Source organism: Trichoderma asperellum, chromosome 1 (genome assembly GCF_020647865.1).
Source record: "Trichoderma asperellum chromosome 1, complete sequence".
NCBI classification, from domain to species: domain Eukaryota; kingdom Fungi; phylum Ascomycota; class Sordariomycetes; order Hypocreales; family Hypocreaceae; genus Trichoderma; species Trichoderma asperellum.
In genome coordinates this window covers 5,849,940-5,866,465 of record NC_089415.1, presented here as the reverse complement: position 1 = coordinate 5,866,465, position 16,526 = coordinate 5,849,940, and the positions used below count along the sequence as shown (strand labels likewise).

Here is a 16,526-nt window from a genome sequence, read left to right as displayed (position 1 = left end):
CTTCTCGCAGTTGTGCACGGCTTGCTGCTTTGAGGGGCGTGGCCTTCTTTGGATCTGGTGAGGGATGTTCAATCCTTTCTATCAACCCCCGGCTGGAAGCAAATACTACTACTACACTTACATACTTCGTGGTTCGCCGCAATTCCTCCGCGCCAGCCTTGCTTTTAGGGCTGCTGCACCCCCGTACTATCTCGTTTTATGTTGCTTATTGGTTCTCAGCTCGGAGTCCACGACGTTCTCATCTCACTTACAGAATGTTTTACGCCGCCCTTGTGGGCTTCTGCGTCTTCTAATAGGTAGTACATGGCTTAGACATTGTCGAGCCTAGTGGACACCGATAGCTCGGGACAAAGCCAAACCGAGGAAGAAAAAAAAAGAAGCTGGAGCCAATAGAGGAAGGCGCCCTTTGTGTGAAATGGAAGAATAGAGAGACCTGCCTAGCGTCGTCGTCGACCGCGCCTCGGCACGATAGACGCTTTTGTTAAAGCGTGACGAACTAGGGAACTGCTGTGGGAAAGCCGTCTTACCAACACCATTATTACTGCATGAAGCAAGTTTGTTGGATGAATTTTTCCCCTCAGGCAAAGAACTTGCTTTGGACACATACCAGAAGACGTCTGAGGTGGGCTGGACTTTCAGGGTCCGCGGCCTTCGTGCCGTGCCTCCCGCGGTGTGTGCTAACCGACCCACCAGTTCAGGACGACGGTTTATCATGAATCGTCACTTTTCGCCTTCGCTTGTCTGTGTCGATATGCTGCTCGATATTAAAAACATATTGTGGCGGTCGCCTCCAACGGATTTTTTTTTCTCGTATGTGGCCTGCATATTGTGTGGACTGGCAGCCGTGCGCGCTGATGGAGGGTAGCAATAGCCCTCACACCCTTTCGATTGCCATGTCCACTCCGCTCAGAATTCAATAAATTGCTTTCTGGTGATGTGCATGAAATTGCCTCCCACCCTCGTTGAGCAAGGGGACGTTTTGGCGCTACCAAGTGCCGTTATTGGCTGGGCGGCAGACCAGGTGTGGTGGGCTTTATTTTTCCTTTCTTCTGTGGTCCCAAGGTTGAAGTCGCTAAGAGCGGCGCATTTTTCTTGCCAGAATATTGTATCGTATCGTCAAACTTGTGACGTCGCACAATGGGCCTGGTTTACATGCTCAAGGCGACGACATGCTATGAAACGGCGAAGCGAGCTGGGTCGGGTTCCCATGTATGGAGACGACCTGCGCAAGCTGCAAGCGCGTGTGCAAGTAGGTATGCTGCCGCATATCTTGACGCTATTTGGTAATTTCAACTGTTTGCTGTGGCGAAGGCCGCGTCAACAGACATGGCTATCTCTGGCTGCTTGATTTGATTTCATTTTGCCAAAAATTACGAGGTTTTTTTGGTGTAAGTGCTAGTACATAGTAAGCACCGTTCCCTGTCCTATCACCACCCCGTATCTCTGTAATTACAATCTCCCATCTCATATACTGGGGTTTCGGAGGAGCACAGGTAGTCTAGTAGTAACCCGGAGAGATTGATCTACGAGAGGCTGAGGGGAAATCTAGCAAGGGTTTTGTCTTTCTCATCCGTAATGATTGTAGATTTTGTTGCCGTACTTGTATAGCGGTCGATTTTAGCGCGTCGCGAAGACGACCAGACTCTCTGGTCAGTGGATCCCTCTTTTTCCATTTCTCTTTCGCACAGGAGTCCGGATCGGGAGTGGTGCTCCGTCAACTGCATAAACTGCCGGGGTGAATGGTTATTCAGCAATCTGCTATCGCTTGTCTTTTCCGAAAAGCGCATGGAGGGTGTGGAAATACTGACAAGGTTTAAGAGAGAGGGAGAGAGAGATAGCAAGGGTCTGGCATGGCAGCCCAGGGGCCTTGACTGCCATGGGGAGGCCAACTGAAGCGACCTGAAATATGCCCATGTCAAAACCTGCTCTCGCGGGATTTGCTGTTGGCTCTATCTTTCATATCTCTCTCTACTACTACAAGTGAGGATACGAGCAGCCAAGGACTCATTCAGCTCGTCCTTTCTCAGGCTTGCTACTGGGCTAGGCCCAAGATTCCAGCATGGCAGGGCACGCCGGATGGCCCAAGTGTCTTTCTCGACCTTCTTCTTTCTTTTACGAGGCATCGAATCGCACGACCTTGTTGAGCTTGGTCCATGTCTAGGTCCAATGGCATTTGAGAGGAGAGCGTGGGGAGAAGAGAATCTCTACTACCGAAAAGACGATCTGCCTAGCTTCCAAGCACTAGTTCAACTGGTAGTACGACGCTTGGCAATGACTATCTATCCGAGTGGACTGGATAGCGGACGCCCTGTTGGGCCGGTGGACGGAGTGTTGACAGTCTCTTCATCTTCCAACCGGGCTTCAGACGAGCTGAACCAGATGCCAAGGCTCCCAGACTGTCGAAGAGGCTGCTGTTAGAACCCGTCTGTTCGGCGACCAGGACGACACACTCCCCTCCTCCATGCTTGCCTTACGGTACACTAGCGGGTTTTTTTTTTTTTTTTTTTTTTTGGCAGAGATAGCACCACCCCTGACTGAGGGCACGAAGGATCTGGGCGAATTACATACTACTATTGATGCTCATCGATATGTCACTAACACTAGATTGGGATTTTGGGCTGAGAAGAAGCTTCAGGGGGGGTGATTTGAAGGAGCGAATAGATATTCCTGTTGCCTTATAATCGGTATGGCGCTATATACGATTTTGGTTTGGTGATGGGAGGATGGGCGAGAGATGTGTACGCTTTTGGACGAGGCTTTGGGTGATATTACGCCAGCACTAAGCATTTTATGATTCTCGTGGCGATGCCTTGTGCTTGGAAATAAGGCTCCGGGGGGGTGCATGCATACATATACACGTATATCTGGCTTGTGATGGGCTGCCTCTATGAGGATTGGGACCAACACAGATGGGGAGAGAGAGGTAAGCATGATTTGAGCCTCAATAGTTGGAATGACTACTGTTGAGTCACAAACTATTGGTTATTGAGACGTACTTGATGATTATTATTTCGATGCTGATATTGCGTATATCTCAAAGGGCTTGCCTTAGCGCCGATATAAAATACGGAGAGTTTCGTTTAAATAAGCATCTTTGCTGGCACAGGAGCGGTTTCATACGATCTCCAAATGATCTCCCTCGCTTGCCAGCATTCTCTACATAACGTGCAATCATTAATGACAAGGGGAAAAAAAAAGAGACAGAAAGGAACATGAAGAAGGATCATGACGGCGTTGTCCGCGACTACTATTAGCGCCTGTATCTTATCACTTTTTTTTTTTTTTTTTTTTTTTTTGTTCTGAGACACGGACTAACTAACTACTTGGGCATGAGCACAACACGTACTTGGGAAATCCAATGGAATAAATCATCCGGGGATTCGCTGGCAACGGAGTTCGGCGAAGAAAGGAAATAGTCAATAGTTAGTAGTGGTTGTTCTGAGTTTTTGAGATGCCACGTCTTCTAAAAATCAGCCTCAACTGAAGACTGCGGAGAGAGAGAGCATCACAGGTGTCTCACTAAGCCTGATTAAGACGTACTCTGCGAACACAAGGCTGAGTGGGCCGAGTCTCTGAGTTTCAAATCCTCCAAACGGTATATCATATTTTCCTTTGTCTTTTTTTAAATTCTTACTGTCTCCGCTTGAAAGCCAAGACAGCGGTTCGGATTACTCCAATGATAACAATGGCCGTCGGAGGAACGACATGGAAGAGGGAAAGGAAATTTCCAGGCCCATCAGCAGAGCGCCCGCGCTGGTGATCATCAGCCACTCCGCTAAGGATGTGCTGTAATAGTTCTTGCTTGGGACTAACGTTTTATTAGTCGTCAGAACTTGGCACCTGTGCGCATTTAACCGTTTAGACAGAGTACGATGTTACGATGAAATTTTGGAAAAAATAAAATACGATGCAAAGGTAACTAGTAGCCTTAAAAAAAGGAGAGGTGTGTGTCTGTGTGTCTGTGTGTGTGCACTTTTGCCAGGAGGATGCCAGACAATAAAATGGCACGGTAGCAGCCAGCATAAGAACCGGGCGTCGAGGGCCAAGAGTGATGATGGGATATCGGCCCGTGGGCTCTTTGCTCTCTCTCTCTCTCTCGGTGTCATAGCTCATGGAACTTACCAGTGCGGTGGTTTGGGCTTTTGCGAGTGGTTCCAGCGCAATGGATCGTTGTTGGTGGAGGGGAGGGGTGAAGCAGAAGCTGTCGTGAGCAAACACCGACTGTTGGTTGTGATTCCAACACGATTTCCTACTAGCCTGGAACCGAACTGCCGCCTCTTTTCTCTATCACACACGCCCTCGTCTGCTTCATCTCCAATCGTGCAAGCCTATGGCATCATCGCCGCCCATATAATCATCCATCGCCCTCATCCACCACGGCTCCATCGCCTGTCCCGTGTTCGAAGGCGTCTGCGGCCATGCTCGGTTCCGGGACGCCAAAGATGGCAGCTGGGCGAATGAACGCGTGTCCCGGCTGGGTGGATGGACGAGGATCCAATCACACGGCGGGCCCGATGAGGTTCGTCTGGACCGAGGGCGGCCACGGGCATCCAGCGCCTGTCACGGTACCCTCCAATGCGGGCAGCTTCTGCTGTCAAGAATCAAGCCGAGTGGGCTTGTTCAGCTGCGTTTGCTCCCAGTCTCCCTCTTCTTGCTGCTACTATTGCCTCTAGTGCTATCTGTACTCGCATCTATGACGCCCATGCATGTATAATTGCTTGTTACTAGTTGCTGTCAGATGCCGAGGCGGTTTGCTATAGCTCATGCTCATCGCGTGTTGTATTACCCCGTCTGCGAATGGATTCACAGCTCAGATGCTCCTGGCTACTAGCTAGCGACGTGTAGTCTTACTGCTTGCTGCCACTATTAGTATTCACATGCCCACGCCTTGATGGGCGCAAAAAGAAAGAGACAGAGCGCACATCTCCGAAAAAAAAAAAGGTGATGGGCCGGGTCCGTCCAACAAACGACCCAGAATATTATCCCAAATCTCACCAGGCAGACGGGGATCGGGCCGCCCAATGGCTAGGCAGCGGTTCCCAAGAGAACAGGACAAGTACCGCTCCATCGGGTGCAAAGAGAGAGCCATGCTGTCTGTAATTTTTTTTTTTTTTTTTCCCCTCTTGTTCATCTGTTGGTTATTAGTTTCGGCTATTTCTTCTTCTTTTATCACCCTTTGTCTTGTGGAGGCGCTGCCCTGTTTCTAGAAGTCAGCGTCGACGCCCGTAGAGTGTCTCAGTCTCAGGATACGCAGCGCCACCGCACAAATCAATCATATGTTCTCTTTTATTTCCAATCTCCCATTTTCTTACATGCAACGACGCTATTTTGGCTGACTGCCTGCCTTCGCTGCTGCATGACCATCACCTTTGCGCCACCGAAAAGTGACAAGCGGGATAAAAGGAAAAAAAAAAAGGTGGCTTGTCTGATTTCTCACCGAAGGCCCCAATAGGGAGCTCGGCTTAGCCTTGCTGCTCCGCTGAAAGAGCACGCCTTTCTTGCATGTCTGTGCATATGTGTAATACTACTACATACGAGACTACCACTGTGTCCATACTGCAACCCTGATGGCTATTGGCCGTGCCCTGCAGGTAGGCGCCCGCCTCTCTTTCATGTCTCGGAAGTAGGCGAAGTTGTATCCCGGAGGAGCTGCTGGACAGCTGCGTTGGTTCCCCGACGGCGTGTCCTTTTGCTTTCTTTGCTGCATGTAGATGCAGTGAGGGTGGGAACCGCGGCAAGCTCGTGCTTTTCGCCGGCTATTGTTGTTGTTTGCCCGCGTGGAAATTGGCAACTGTGTGCAAGCAGCCCTGCATGGGCGTTTGATGGAACCTTGACGAGGCCTGACTAGACGAGCGAGCGAGCGAGCGAGCGCAGAGTGCCGGCCGAGCAGAGTGAAGCGGCACACTAAGATGGAGCTTGGATGGCGCCAGAGCCAAAGCATGGGCTGCTTGGTGAGCTCTGCTTTCGTGGAGTAGCAGTCGTATGCAACCTCTTATGTGGCCAGTTCTCCCTATGGCCTTCCAATCAGTCCAGCCAATTTGGCGAGTGTTTCATCAACTGTGGGCGACCTGTCATGTAACGACCGGATCCTGCGCGCATTCTTGTTTGTACGAGATGCGGAGGTGAGGAGGTGATGCATCCCACCATGCAATCGCCCTGCTCGTGCATGCGAGCGAGCACAGCTGTACATACATCCATTGTACTATCTCACACGCATGTTTGCTTATACATACATAGGTATATACGGAGTATATGCGTGGCTGTGTGTAGCAAATCATTATTCGATCCTACGCGGGGTAAATAAATGAAGGGTCTACGGGCCACTGTGGTGAAATGAACCACCTCCAACACTTCCCATCATTTATGAGTGAGGAGAGGTGTGGTTTTTTGGTACTATTTTTGGTGTTTTCTTGGCCGTCTGCTCCGTGTATTATGGCTGCCGTGTCTTGGCATCTCTCTGCATGATGCAGGAGTAACAACCCCTTACTCTATATTGCGTTTGTGCAGTTTGAATAGAATTGGAGAAATTGTTGGGGGTAGGATAGGCGAGAATAGGTGTTTAGTCGCTAGGACGGGCGACGAAAAGAGGAGAAAAATGCTGAAAATGATATGATATGCGTCAAATGTGGTATAATTTCTCTATATGATGTAGTCAATTGAGGTTTTCTTACCTGAATACATATCATTTTTGTTTAGATGTAAGATAATAATGCTGCAATTGAACGGAGACATAGCTCTATAGAGATAAATCATGTAAAATTTTCTACACTCACTCTCGCAGAAGCGATTATCGGTCTCTTGAAATGCAAGATATCGTCTCGTTGAGATTAAACGACAATAGCATTCTCAGAATGAACAAACCATCTTGTTTTTTGCACTAAACCGTAGCAAAGAAGCTAGATTTATGAGATAGAAACGTAATATAAGTTCTCAAAGGTATCAGAGGCATATCTATGTCTTCGAGGAGGAAAATCGTTTAATTGTTGATGATTGCATATTGCAGATGATGACTGATATGTTATTTACACAAATTTACTTGGCCCAGTTTATAAATTTCTGAAAGGTCCATGAGCTCCTGTTTTCGTACGTCGTAGTTTCTGCTAGGCAGCGAAGCAGTTCATCAACACCATGGGTGTTTACCATGTGTTAGAGATGTACATAATTCGTACAGACCATTTTCATATAAGAGGTAGTCACAATTTGTTTCTCAATCAATAACTCTACTCTATAGACTTTTACTGGGGTATCGTGGTCTTATTTTACGTATTTTACGTATGATTGCACTTTTGTTACGCGCCGAATGTCTCCTATAGCAAATAAATGAATACTAGTATGTGCAATTCGCCACATATGTTGTTTAATTATACAGTCAGAGCCCAAGTAAGTGTATCGATTGGAAGAATGTAACTCGAATAAAAGGTAGCGGTCCAGCCAGTCGAGGGTAACAGGAAAGGGAAAGTAAAGTGCTGAAGGCCGGTGTATAGATGCAGCACATCAAAACGAGCCGCCGTTTAAGTCACACTTGTCACAAGTCACAATGGCCATCTAATTGACGTTACAAGCGATGATCTTCACATATTATATTAGGAGAAGTTACAACAGGCTTCTATAGTTGTCATGGCTGCGGGCCAATGCAAATAAATTTTGGTGCGTGACGGAGACTTTCATCATCAGGTATAGTTACGGGGTTCTTATTGCTAGATGTGGTAGAGAGACTCATATTGGTAGAGAGACTCATATTCTCAGGTGTAGTAGAGAGACTTGAATTGCTAGGTGTGACAAAATTTCTCGCGGAGCCAATGATAAAATATATCATCATAGCATTGAGATTGCTCTCTTGGGAAAAGTCTGCGCCTTGACCTGAACACCATCCGCGAAATATGAAGATACTGCCGACCATCTGGCTCTCCACGTAAGATACACCAAATATAGAGAATAAGTACTTCACACAAGCGAAAATAGTTTCCTACAGTTTCGTGCCAAGGATTTCGTTGACATTCTAAACATCATTTCGAATGAAGGAATTGGCGCCGTGATAGGAGTATATTTGAAGATGATAGCCAAACCGTCCTCTGGTCTTGAACTAAGACTGGCGCCTTTGTGGATGAACTGCTAATGCCTCGGGAATGTCCGTTCGAACGTTGAGTTGCGGTGCTGGGCTAATTTACATTATGATCGCGCCTAGCTGATATTTCACTATAATAGATGGTATGAAGCGTATGCGACTGAGTTGACGGCTTGGAGATAACGTCATATACGTTTTGTACATATATCTGTTCTGCTGCTAATAGAGTGTATGTCTTATTTTATACCCAGGCCAGTCATACATCTCTTAGCCTTGGAGAATCCTGTGCAGTAAAGCTTCGCAATCCCAACCCTTATATATTCTGTGCCTCTAATTATATTAGCTGACAACTATATATAGTCTTGCCTCCCAATGTCTCCCAAATGGTACCCGCCATATATGCTTTTGGTAGTACCATTTGGTCTCCAAGTCATTGATTGCGACGTATCATAAATTTGAAGATTTATACCTGTTACTTTAATCTACTCAATCAGATAAAGAAAGTCTTGCCTATCCATCTCTATATCCGAGCTCAGTGTTGAAGAGTATTATTAAAATTGGCCTAGATGTGTAGTGAATTTGACTATTCGACTAAAGAATATTGTAAACGTGTTGACGGAGGTTTATATCCCTACTATTATGTATTAGAGTTATCACAAGCATTGAGTCCGTGCAAAATGGGATTTCACTTGGCTTACGCAGAAAGAAGCAACATGTGAACGAGTATGCATGTTCGGCATGGTAACATACATAATATTAAATCCATGTAACCCTCCAAAAAAAAGTATTACTGCAATAACAAGACACTTATAAAGTAAATTTCTTTGGCCAGTATTAACCTCGTAGCTAATGAGTAAAAACATTCCTAAAAAAAAAAAGATGCCCCCACACAGACTTGAACTATGGACCTTTGCATTACAAGTGCAACGCTCTACCGCTGAGCTATAGGGGCGATCTGATTGGTCGCTTGATATTTCAGTATATATAGCTTATTATCTTCAATTACCGCTGCCTGCCTTGTGAATGTGGGCGCCATCTACTCCATCGTTCGTGTTCAGCTCTTCGACCTCACCTCAGCGAGTATGTTAGGCATGTCCTTATACAGATTACAATTAGCGCTCTTAAATCTTGGGCCTATGTAATTATTGTCAAATACATATGCTATATTATCATTAGACTTTAAGGGATAGTGAAATAGACATGATCACTTCCACTCCATATTTGCTCTCTAAGATACCAGAAGTCAAGAGTTTTGGCTAAAAATTTAATAATAATTACAATGGGATCTATGATGATGTCTACTCTTTATATAACTATCGCTAGGTAACACTAGACAGCAACGAGCTACTTGTTATATACTATGCGGGTTATAGTTGCCTAATAATAATACTGTCCTTATGCTGAAACGCGCCAGCAGCTAATTGATGATAAATACTACTAATATTAACAGTATGAAGCCATAATGGCAATCTGATGCTATAGTATGCTGGTGAGAAATATAAAGCCCAGGGGTGGTGGTGGATTATGAAGATATGCGAGGTTATTTTTAACCTACTAAAGCCTTAAGCCGCCTGCCGGGCGCCTTTAATAAAATGTCAGGCTAATTAGTGGAAGAAGCTACAGCAGCCGTTCTGCTAAAATAGTCGTTAGAAGCGGTATATTTATAAAAATAGTGCAAGAAGTTATTAGTACTGGCTGTAGTTTATATATCCTTCTACTGTGCTATTATATATTATATTATATATATAAAGGCTCCTAGAATAACTACCTAGTCTATAAAGTTTCTGCGTCTCAGCCTTATAGATGACTAAGTAAGAACTCTATGGTTCTTTAAAATGTATAAATTATAATTTAAAATATATGGCTATGGATTATAATATCGCAGGGTCTACAAAAGGGCTTTTATGTTGGCCGAAAGGAGCCGGAAAACGCCGTCGCCCACTTTATTAAAGTCACGCCCACACGAGGCCTGGATGCAGACAGGATACAGACAGACGTGTACTAACAGCATAAAACTAATCACTTGCACGAAATCAGCCCCTGGCGAGTCGTAAGAAAATTGAGAACGGTCGAAATCCGGTTCCATACGACTCCGATCGGGAACTTCCCTCTATCAGTAATTTGTCGCACTGCCAATTCTTCACGTGCTCAGCAATGGGGGAACCAAGATCGTGTGGGAGAAGGACCCGACGTTTTCCGTAGATCCTCCATGCAGGCCGGAAGTGCCATGACAGCTAGGCTATGCTGTTGGTGATGGCTTCTGATTGCGCTGAAGATTTTTGACGTTGGCTTGTGCGGGGCACTAGCCGCGCGCCTAGGCCCATTAGCTCAAACGGGCCGCCTCCATGTGCACGCGCCAGGCGGGTCGCATACAGTTGAGAACATGTTAGTGGTCGGGAGGAAAGCTCCAAAGTCGACTCCACGATTGCATAAGTAAGGACCATCATCCCCGTTAAAACACATCAAAATAAATACAAATCGAATCAAAGTGATCTGTTTCCTCTTAATCTTTCATCTTTTCCTTCTTCTCCCTTTTTTTTTTTTTTTTTTTGCGAGTAAAGAAACCAGAAAGCGTCAACGTCTCACTGTTGTACAGTTTCGTCAATTTTCATTGCGGCGCAATGTTCGTCATTCCGTACTCTGTTTACATCGCAATACTGACAAGCCAGATAGAATCAAAAATCCAAATCTGAAACCTGGCAGTCATGTCTTTCAAGAAGACTTATTTTCTGTGCCCAACATCGGACTTCATCCGTCCACCTCCGGATGGTCCCTTGTTTCTCGGCTCTATAATTGCCTCAACGAAAGCGCCGGATGCCTCATTCAATAGAGCGACCAGCGTCCCCTTGGTCAACGTAGAGCCACCTATAGTTGAGACAGATTGGAAGAAAACAGTTTCAGCTGAAAGTAAAGGCGGGTTCGGTGTTTACGCACAGTTCCTGAAAAATTCAGGGTTGGGCCCTGAAGTGGAGTTTGACCACTCTAACAAAATATCGAGCATATTTGCGTTTGACGAGATGACGACTGTGTCGTTTGAGCCTACACCTGAATATGTTGCTGAAGCCATGAAATCATCTGCTGTGCAGTACTGGTTGACTGAGCCCAGACAGAGGTTTAGCCCTATTGTCTCGCTCTACCTCGTCACTGGCTTGAAGCTTGTCAGGGGCGCGAAAATTAAGTACTCGATTTCAGAGAGTACAGAATATGTGGGAAATGTCGGCATAGACGTACCTACGTTTGGCTTAACTGTTGGCCCAAAGGGTAACTGGTCCAAAATAGAGGATGATGAGACGGAATTTAACCGGAAGTCGGAATTCGTTTTTGCATTTCGTGTCAAAAGGATTAGGATTACCCGAAAAATCAAGATTGAAGAGTATCACAAAGGTGCTTTCTTGACAATTGGAAAGGATGAAGATGACAACGAAATAGAGCCTGTTTTGGTGGATGACGTGGATGGCTCTGACTTCGAAAATGCCACGGCTGTTCACGATGCGACGGAAAATGATAATGTTTACTGTGTCCCCGGTTATTGACTTATTCAATCTTTAGAATAGTATGAGGCACCAAAGAAACTGATGAATTTAGGAGTTAACTGAACTACTTTGAACCTCCAGTCATTTATTTATGTTTATTAGTATTTCGATTTTGTTGTAAATATAAGAATTGACATCCCCGCTATCCCTTTGTCGCGTATCTTGTTATAGATCAAATGTTTGAGGGCTTTTTTTTTTCAGATTGGTCCCAGATTCATCACCAAGAAGCGCCTGGTAAAGTATTAATAAATTAGGCACATACATCAAGACAATGATTTAAACTTCCTGTGAGCGCATGTCTCCAGAGTTGCTTGAGCAATAAATCTTTGGCTTGTGAGCGACATCAATGGGCTTGCAAGTAATTCAGAGTACGCAGATTACGCTCACGTGGAAAGAGTGCTTTTCATACGGAACAGACTAAGGCCAAGCAAAATAGATGTGAAGATTGATTTTATACGAAAAGTAGATCGGGAAAAGCTGTTGAGAGCGATTTCATGGCCTATCTAGGCGATACTCAGTGGTTACAACACTCGAGTCCATGAATGATACCTAAACGTCCTGTACAATCGAATACCCTAATGTGGCTTCCCATAGCCCGCCACCCTTGAGTGATTCTTGACCGTTCTATGTGTTGACGCATCCAAATTATGAGCCGTAGGAGAGCCTAATTGTAGGAAACTCCACCAATTTCGTTCCATAATGTCTTACTGTTGAAGCGCGCTAAGGTCACACGACCATGTCGAATAGAGGGATCCAGAGTCGGAGCTACTCAATGTCTCTTCAGTCCAGGGGCACGATACCGTGGTAGTCGGGCCATTGAGACCGGTCGCTGTGACGGAGATCGACTTGTCACCCGAGTTGTCCGAGTTAACAGTGACTGCCACAACTCCATCGAATGTCATGTCAAATGGACAGCCCCATCTCCCGCAGAAAAGAGCTTGTTCAGCTGCTGGGCAGCCGTCTGTGGGCTCGCCGCCAGAAGTAACAAAGGTAGCCGGTTCTGTATCTGAACCGTCCGTCACTTGCGCAAAAAGCCCACACCCAACACCCGGATCAGGCCCTGGAAGCCCAGGAACAAGGCCGGCAAAGTACCCAATTTGAGCTGTTAACGAGGCGGAAGCCAACCTCGAGGCACTCAACAGCAGCCATAGAGCGGACGAGGATTTAACAAACATGATGGCTGATACAAGGGATAGCAAGCCGATCAGTAAAGCTTTCCTTCACAAATAGAATATAATGGCTGGGAAGCTTACCGGGAGGGCAGATGTGTAAATACAGTGAGATGAATGGTCTCGAAAACAATGCGAATTGGATTTCACTGGTTCTATTCAATTAACGGCCGGCTCAAAGACTCTATTTATGTTGAAATATCATCCCCGAGCTGAGGAATTCTCGAATATCTTGACAAGAGCATTATGTCTAATTCTTGGCAAATTGGGCTCTATTGCTGACCTTCCGTGTTGGGCCTCTTGGCTTCAGTCATGCCAAGAAACTTGATGGAGTACACCGCTTGAATTTGTTTGAACTATTTCATGAAATAGTCTTCTGTGACGAATAAAAGTGGTCATTAGTAGCTCATTATACTCCAGCAGTCTTATGGATTGAAATCGGTCCATTACCCACAGTCAGGCTATAATAAACACTTCATCATCATCTGGTAGACATGCCGGCCGTATTTCCTTTATAGAGATCATTTCCTAACGATTCTTTGAGCAACGTTGCGAATAGAAAGTTGAGGTTTTTCGCATTGTACTATTGTCACCAAGCGACGTGCGTTTTTGTCGAAGACTTATTGCAATTCACAAACACAGGACTTAGTTTCCTGACAAGGCCACAGAAATCTCCAACGTATGATTTCGACATATTTCCTGATCTGCGCACTAGTGCTGATGAGCTGACATACTATATTGCGAATGGGATCCACGAGATTGAAACCTATTGCGATGTTTGGGACATGATCAGCGGCGCAAAGCAGGATTTTCAGGAGCATATTAACAAAAAAAAAAGGGAAAAGAAAAAAAAAAGCGCAGATAAAGGTAGTCAGCGCGTTGCAAAACCTCCGGTTAGGGGAATTTCCTTGTTTTACGTTTTAAAGAAAAAAGGGGATTAAGACGAGGGGAAGGAAAAAATGAATAGTAAATAGCTGTAAACGAAGTTGGTGAAACAGATGAATTTAGGAATTGGATAGCTCTAGCTGAGCGCGTAGGTTGCTACGGCCCTTCCTATTCTTTCTAAGCTTGTTCATTATCTCAATGATGAGGTCCTAGTCGTTTCCTATTACTTCGTGCCTTTCCGATGCTTCCAACGATGAGGTTTAGGTCGGCATCGAGGGCGGTATCCCTTGCAGACTCGTTGAGCTAACCAAGGCGAGAAAAGTGGAAACCAAAAAGCATACCACAGGCGTTTGCAATACTACCCTTTGCCTTGCGACCTGCCCTGATTACGCGGTCCAAAAAAGAAGGCGTTGTTTGTTTGAAATGTTTATATAGCAGAATTGAGAGTGGTCTCTTGCAAATACTACTATTATCTGTTTCCTTCTTCAGCGATATATCAGAGAAAGTATTAGGCTTCAAGGAGGCCGCCTCGGCAAAGTCATTGTTATTAAATAAAAATCGAAAAGCTGTAAACCTCAGTCTCACAATCATGGAAAGCAACAGTAGCACAAACCGGTCCATCTATCTTGTTCACCGTCCGGGCCAAGCGAATCTAGATGATTATATTTTGCCTTACATGTAATTTCGCTGCAAAGCTTTCCAAACTTCTCTCGCGGCGTCACAGCGGAAAATATTAACCTTGGGTAGTATTTGTGCCATATTCCTGTAAGCTTTGATAGCTTTGAAGGACGATCATAAACCTGAAGAGGTCACAACGGGGTTGTAGATTTTTATTGGGAATCGCATGATACCCTAGGAGCAAGACCTTATTCCTATATTATATAGCTTCCCATTTACAGACTTTAAATACTTAGAATTTAAGCCTTTTGTTCATCCTAAACCGGTTCTCTTCGTTCCGTTACGAAGAGTTCACACAGGAGAAGTCTACCGGCACCTCGTCCCTATATAGTTGTAGCAATCGATTTTGATTCTTGTGTTAATGGATCAGCTTTGCCGAAACCCAGAACTCCTCGGCGTTTCTCCGAATCTATTCCACATCAACACAAACCCGAAATACAACGATATGCATACTCCTAAACATGTCTTGTGTAGGGGGAAAGCACATCAAAGTGACCCAATGGAGAAGTGGTTACCATTATTGGCAGTGGAGCAGGTTTGCTGATCAGCAACGAAACGAAATACAAAAGAGAACTGATTACATATTATTTGGTAACCCGACCGTGGGGGGTATGTGGCGCTCTAGGTGACAGGTTCTCTACATACGAAAACAAGGAATAATAGTTGCTATGACTAACGGATACAGAAGAGCTGCTGGGATGCTTTTCTAGCAATAACTACATAGAAATCCTCACTTTGTTTGACCTCTTTGTTCATGGATGAGATCAGCCGTCTTTTAAAAACAGCTGCACCCTGACAAAACCCCATACGATACTGCTAACAAAGGCAATGTAGCGCCTTCTTATTCTAAGCCCAGGTATTCTCAGTTTATCAGTAGCCTATACTCAATACAGTAAAGATTTCACAACCTGCAAGAGGAAGTCTGCGATGGTCCAAAAACAAGATGCCCCCATTCTATTCCACAAATTGGCTATGTTCTGAGATTGATAAGCAGGCTCATTTCATCAATGGAAATAGTAGCTTTTCTCCAGCTAGTAAACTCCTGTTCAACGCATTCTTCCTTCTCAAATTCGTACTGGTGAGGCCTAAATACATAGGCATGTATCCTTCATATCTGGCTTTCTTCCTCTGATGTTGACCATTAGGTTGGATCAGACGAATTTAATCACGGCGCCGGTCACATCTTAGGTAAATACAGTAGAAGTTTCCTATTTTGTTTCATAGCAGGTCTACGTGCTTGGTGATTTGCAGAACAGCTCCCCCTAATTGTGGTTCTATGTTAACACTGCAGAGTAGTATCATAACAATTATACTCGAACAAACGCCAAGCTATAAGAAGAAAAGAAATAAGCAACTTACTGCCATATCACGTAACGTACAATTGTGACCAACTATGACAGCAACTTTTACTGCAGGAATTAGTAGGTATTCCTTGTTATTTGTCCCAGCTGCTTAATACATTTATGTTATTAAGCTGTCCCGCTCCACCCAAGTGCTTCATGTTCCACCTAGGCGGTGTCGAGGTATTTGCTTAAGATAGAGATGTGAAAGTTTGCAATATAGTACGAAATATCAAGCCAGCCGCCAATGAGATCAATCGCCCCTATGGCTCAGCGGTAGAGCGTCGCACTCGTAATGCGAAGGTCCATAGTTCAATTCTGTGTGGGGGCAGTCAATTATTTTTTGGTTTCTAGGAATAGTTTATCAAATTTTTTGCTAGTGAGCTAGTGAAAATGAATACTATTAATTCTTTTTAACCTAATATTGTCTAGTATGCGGAGTATTTGTTCTACAATTATCCATGAGCGGCTACCCGGCGGCCCATTATCGCGACCGCCAAAGCTAGGAGTTAGGTACATGTATTGGCAGTTCAATATTGAGGTACTGATCGGCGCTTGCCTTAATTACAGCATACTATTTCAAAAATGCTTTCAATACGCTCTTCAGCTATATACTGCCGCAGCCGCCGGCCCTACCGAATCATTACCGGCATATCCCTATAATGGTAGATAGTATTATTTTGCTTTCATGGTGGCTTTTGTTCAATTCGAGCTTTTGCTGCCTTCATCAACAGCTAGCTCAGTGTGTTAGCTTAGAGTTTGACAATTACATCTGTAGTCACCTATTGTGTTGAAGTGCACTGTCACGCAACCTGAGGGCTCGTATGTAACCTTGACTGACCCATGCAGCTGAGAT

The 16,526-nt window shown here is 45.1% G+C and overlaps 4 protein-coding genes and 2 non-coding genes across 6 annotated transcripts; 2 read left to right on the top strand and 4 right to left on the bottom strand.

Annotated features, from left to right (window-relative positions):
• Window positions 1-3,630: 3,630 nt before the first annotated feature.
• TrAFT101_001820 (uncharacterized protein) lies at window positions 3,631-4,113 on the bottom strand (the record flags this gene model as incomplete). The annotated part of the gene is made up of 2 exons (XM_024905066.2): window positions 3,631-3,808; window positions 3,974-4,113. 2 exons carry the CDS (start codon window positions 4,111-4,113, stop codon window positions 3,631-3,633), a joined length of 318 nt encoding a protein of 105 aa, XP_024762945.2.
• A 4,832-nt stretch (window positions 4,114-8,945) lies between these two features.
• On the bottom strand, window positions 8,946-9,017 carry TrAFT101_001819. The gene has a single exon. It is a non-coding gene; the product is annotated as a tRNA-Thr (tRNA).
• Window positions 9,018-10,213: 1,196 nt separating this feature from the next.
• On the bottom strand, window positions 10,214-10,677 carry TrAFT101_001818 (uncharacterized protein; the record flags this gene model as incomplete). Its single annotated transcript, XM_066126434.1, has 2 exons — window positions 10,214-10,379; window positions 10,652-10,677. The coding sequence occupies 2 exons, from the start codon at window positions 10,675-10,677 to the stop codon at window positions 10,214-10,216; spliced, it is 192 nt and encodes a 63-aa protein (XP_065982536.1).
• A 93-nt stretch (window positions 10,678-10,770) lies between these two features.
• TrAFT101_001817 (uncharacterized protein) lies at window positions 10,771-11,598 on the top strand (the record flags this gene model as incomplete). The annotated part of the gene is made up of 1 exon (XM_066126433.1): window positions 10,771-11,598. One exon carries the CDS (start codon window positions 10,771-10,773, stop codon window positions 11,596-11,598), a length of 828 nt encoding a protein of 275 aa, XP_065982535.1.
• Window positions 11,599-12,067: 469 nt separating this feature from the next.
• On the bottom strand, window positions 12,068-12,773 carry TrAFT101_001816 (uncharacterized protein; the record flags this gene model as incomplete). Its single annotated transcript, XM_024905194.2, has 1 exon — window positions 12,068-12,773. The coding sequence occupies one exon, from the start codon at window positions 12,771-12,773 to the stop codon at window positions 12,303-12,305; it is 471 nt and encodes a 156-aa protein (XP_024762935.1). The 3' UTR covers window positions 12,068-12,302.
• A 3,156-nt stretch (window positions 12,774-15,929) lies between these two features.
• On the top strand, window positions 15,930-16,001 carry TrAFT101_001815. Its single transcript has one exon. It is a non-coding gene; the product is annotated as a tRNA-Thr (tRNA).
• The last annotated feature ends 525 nt before the right edge of the window (window positions 16,002-16,526 follow it).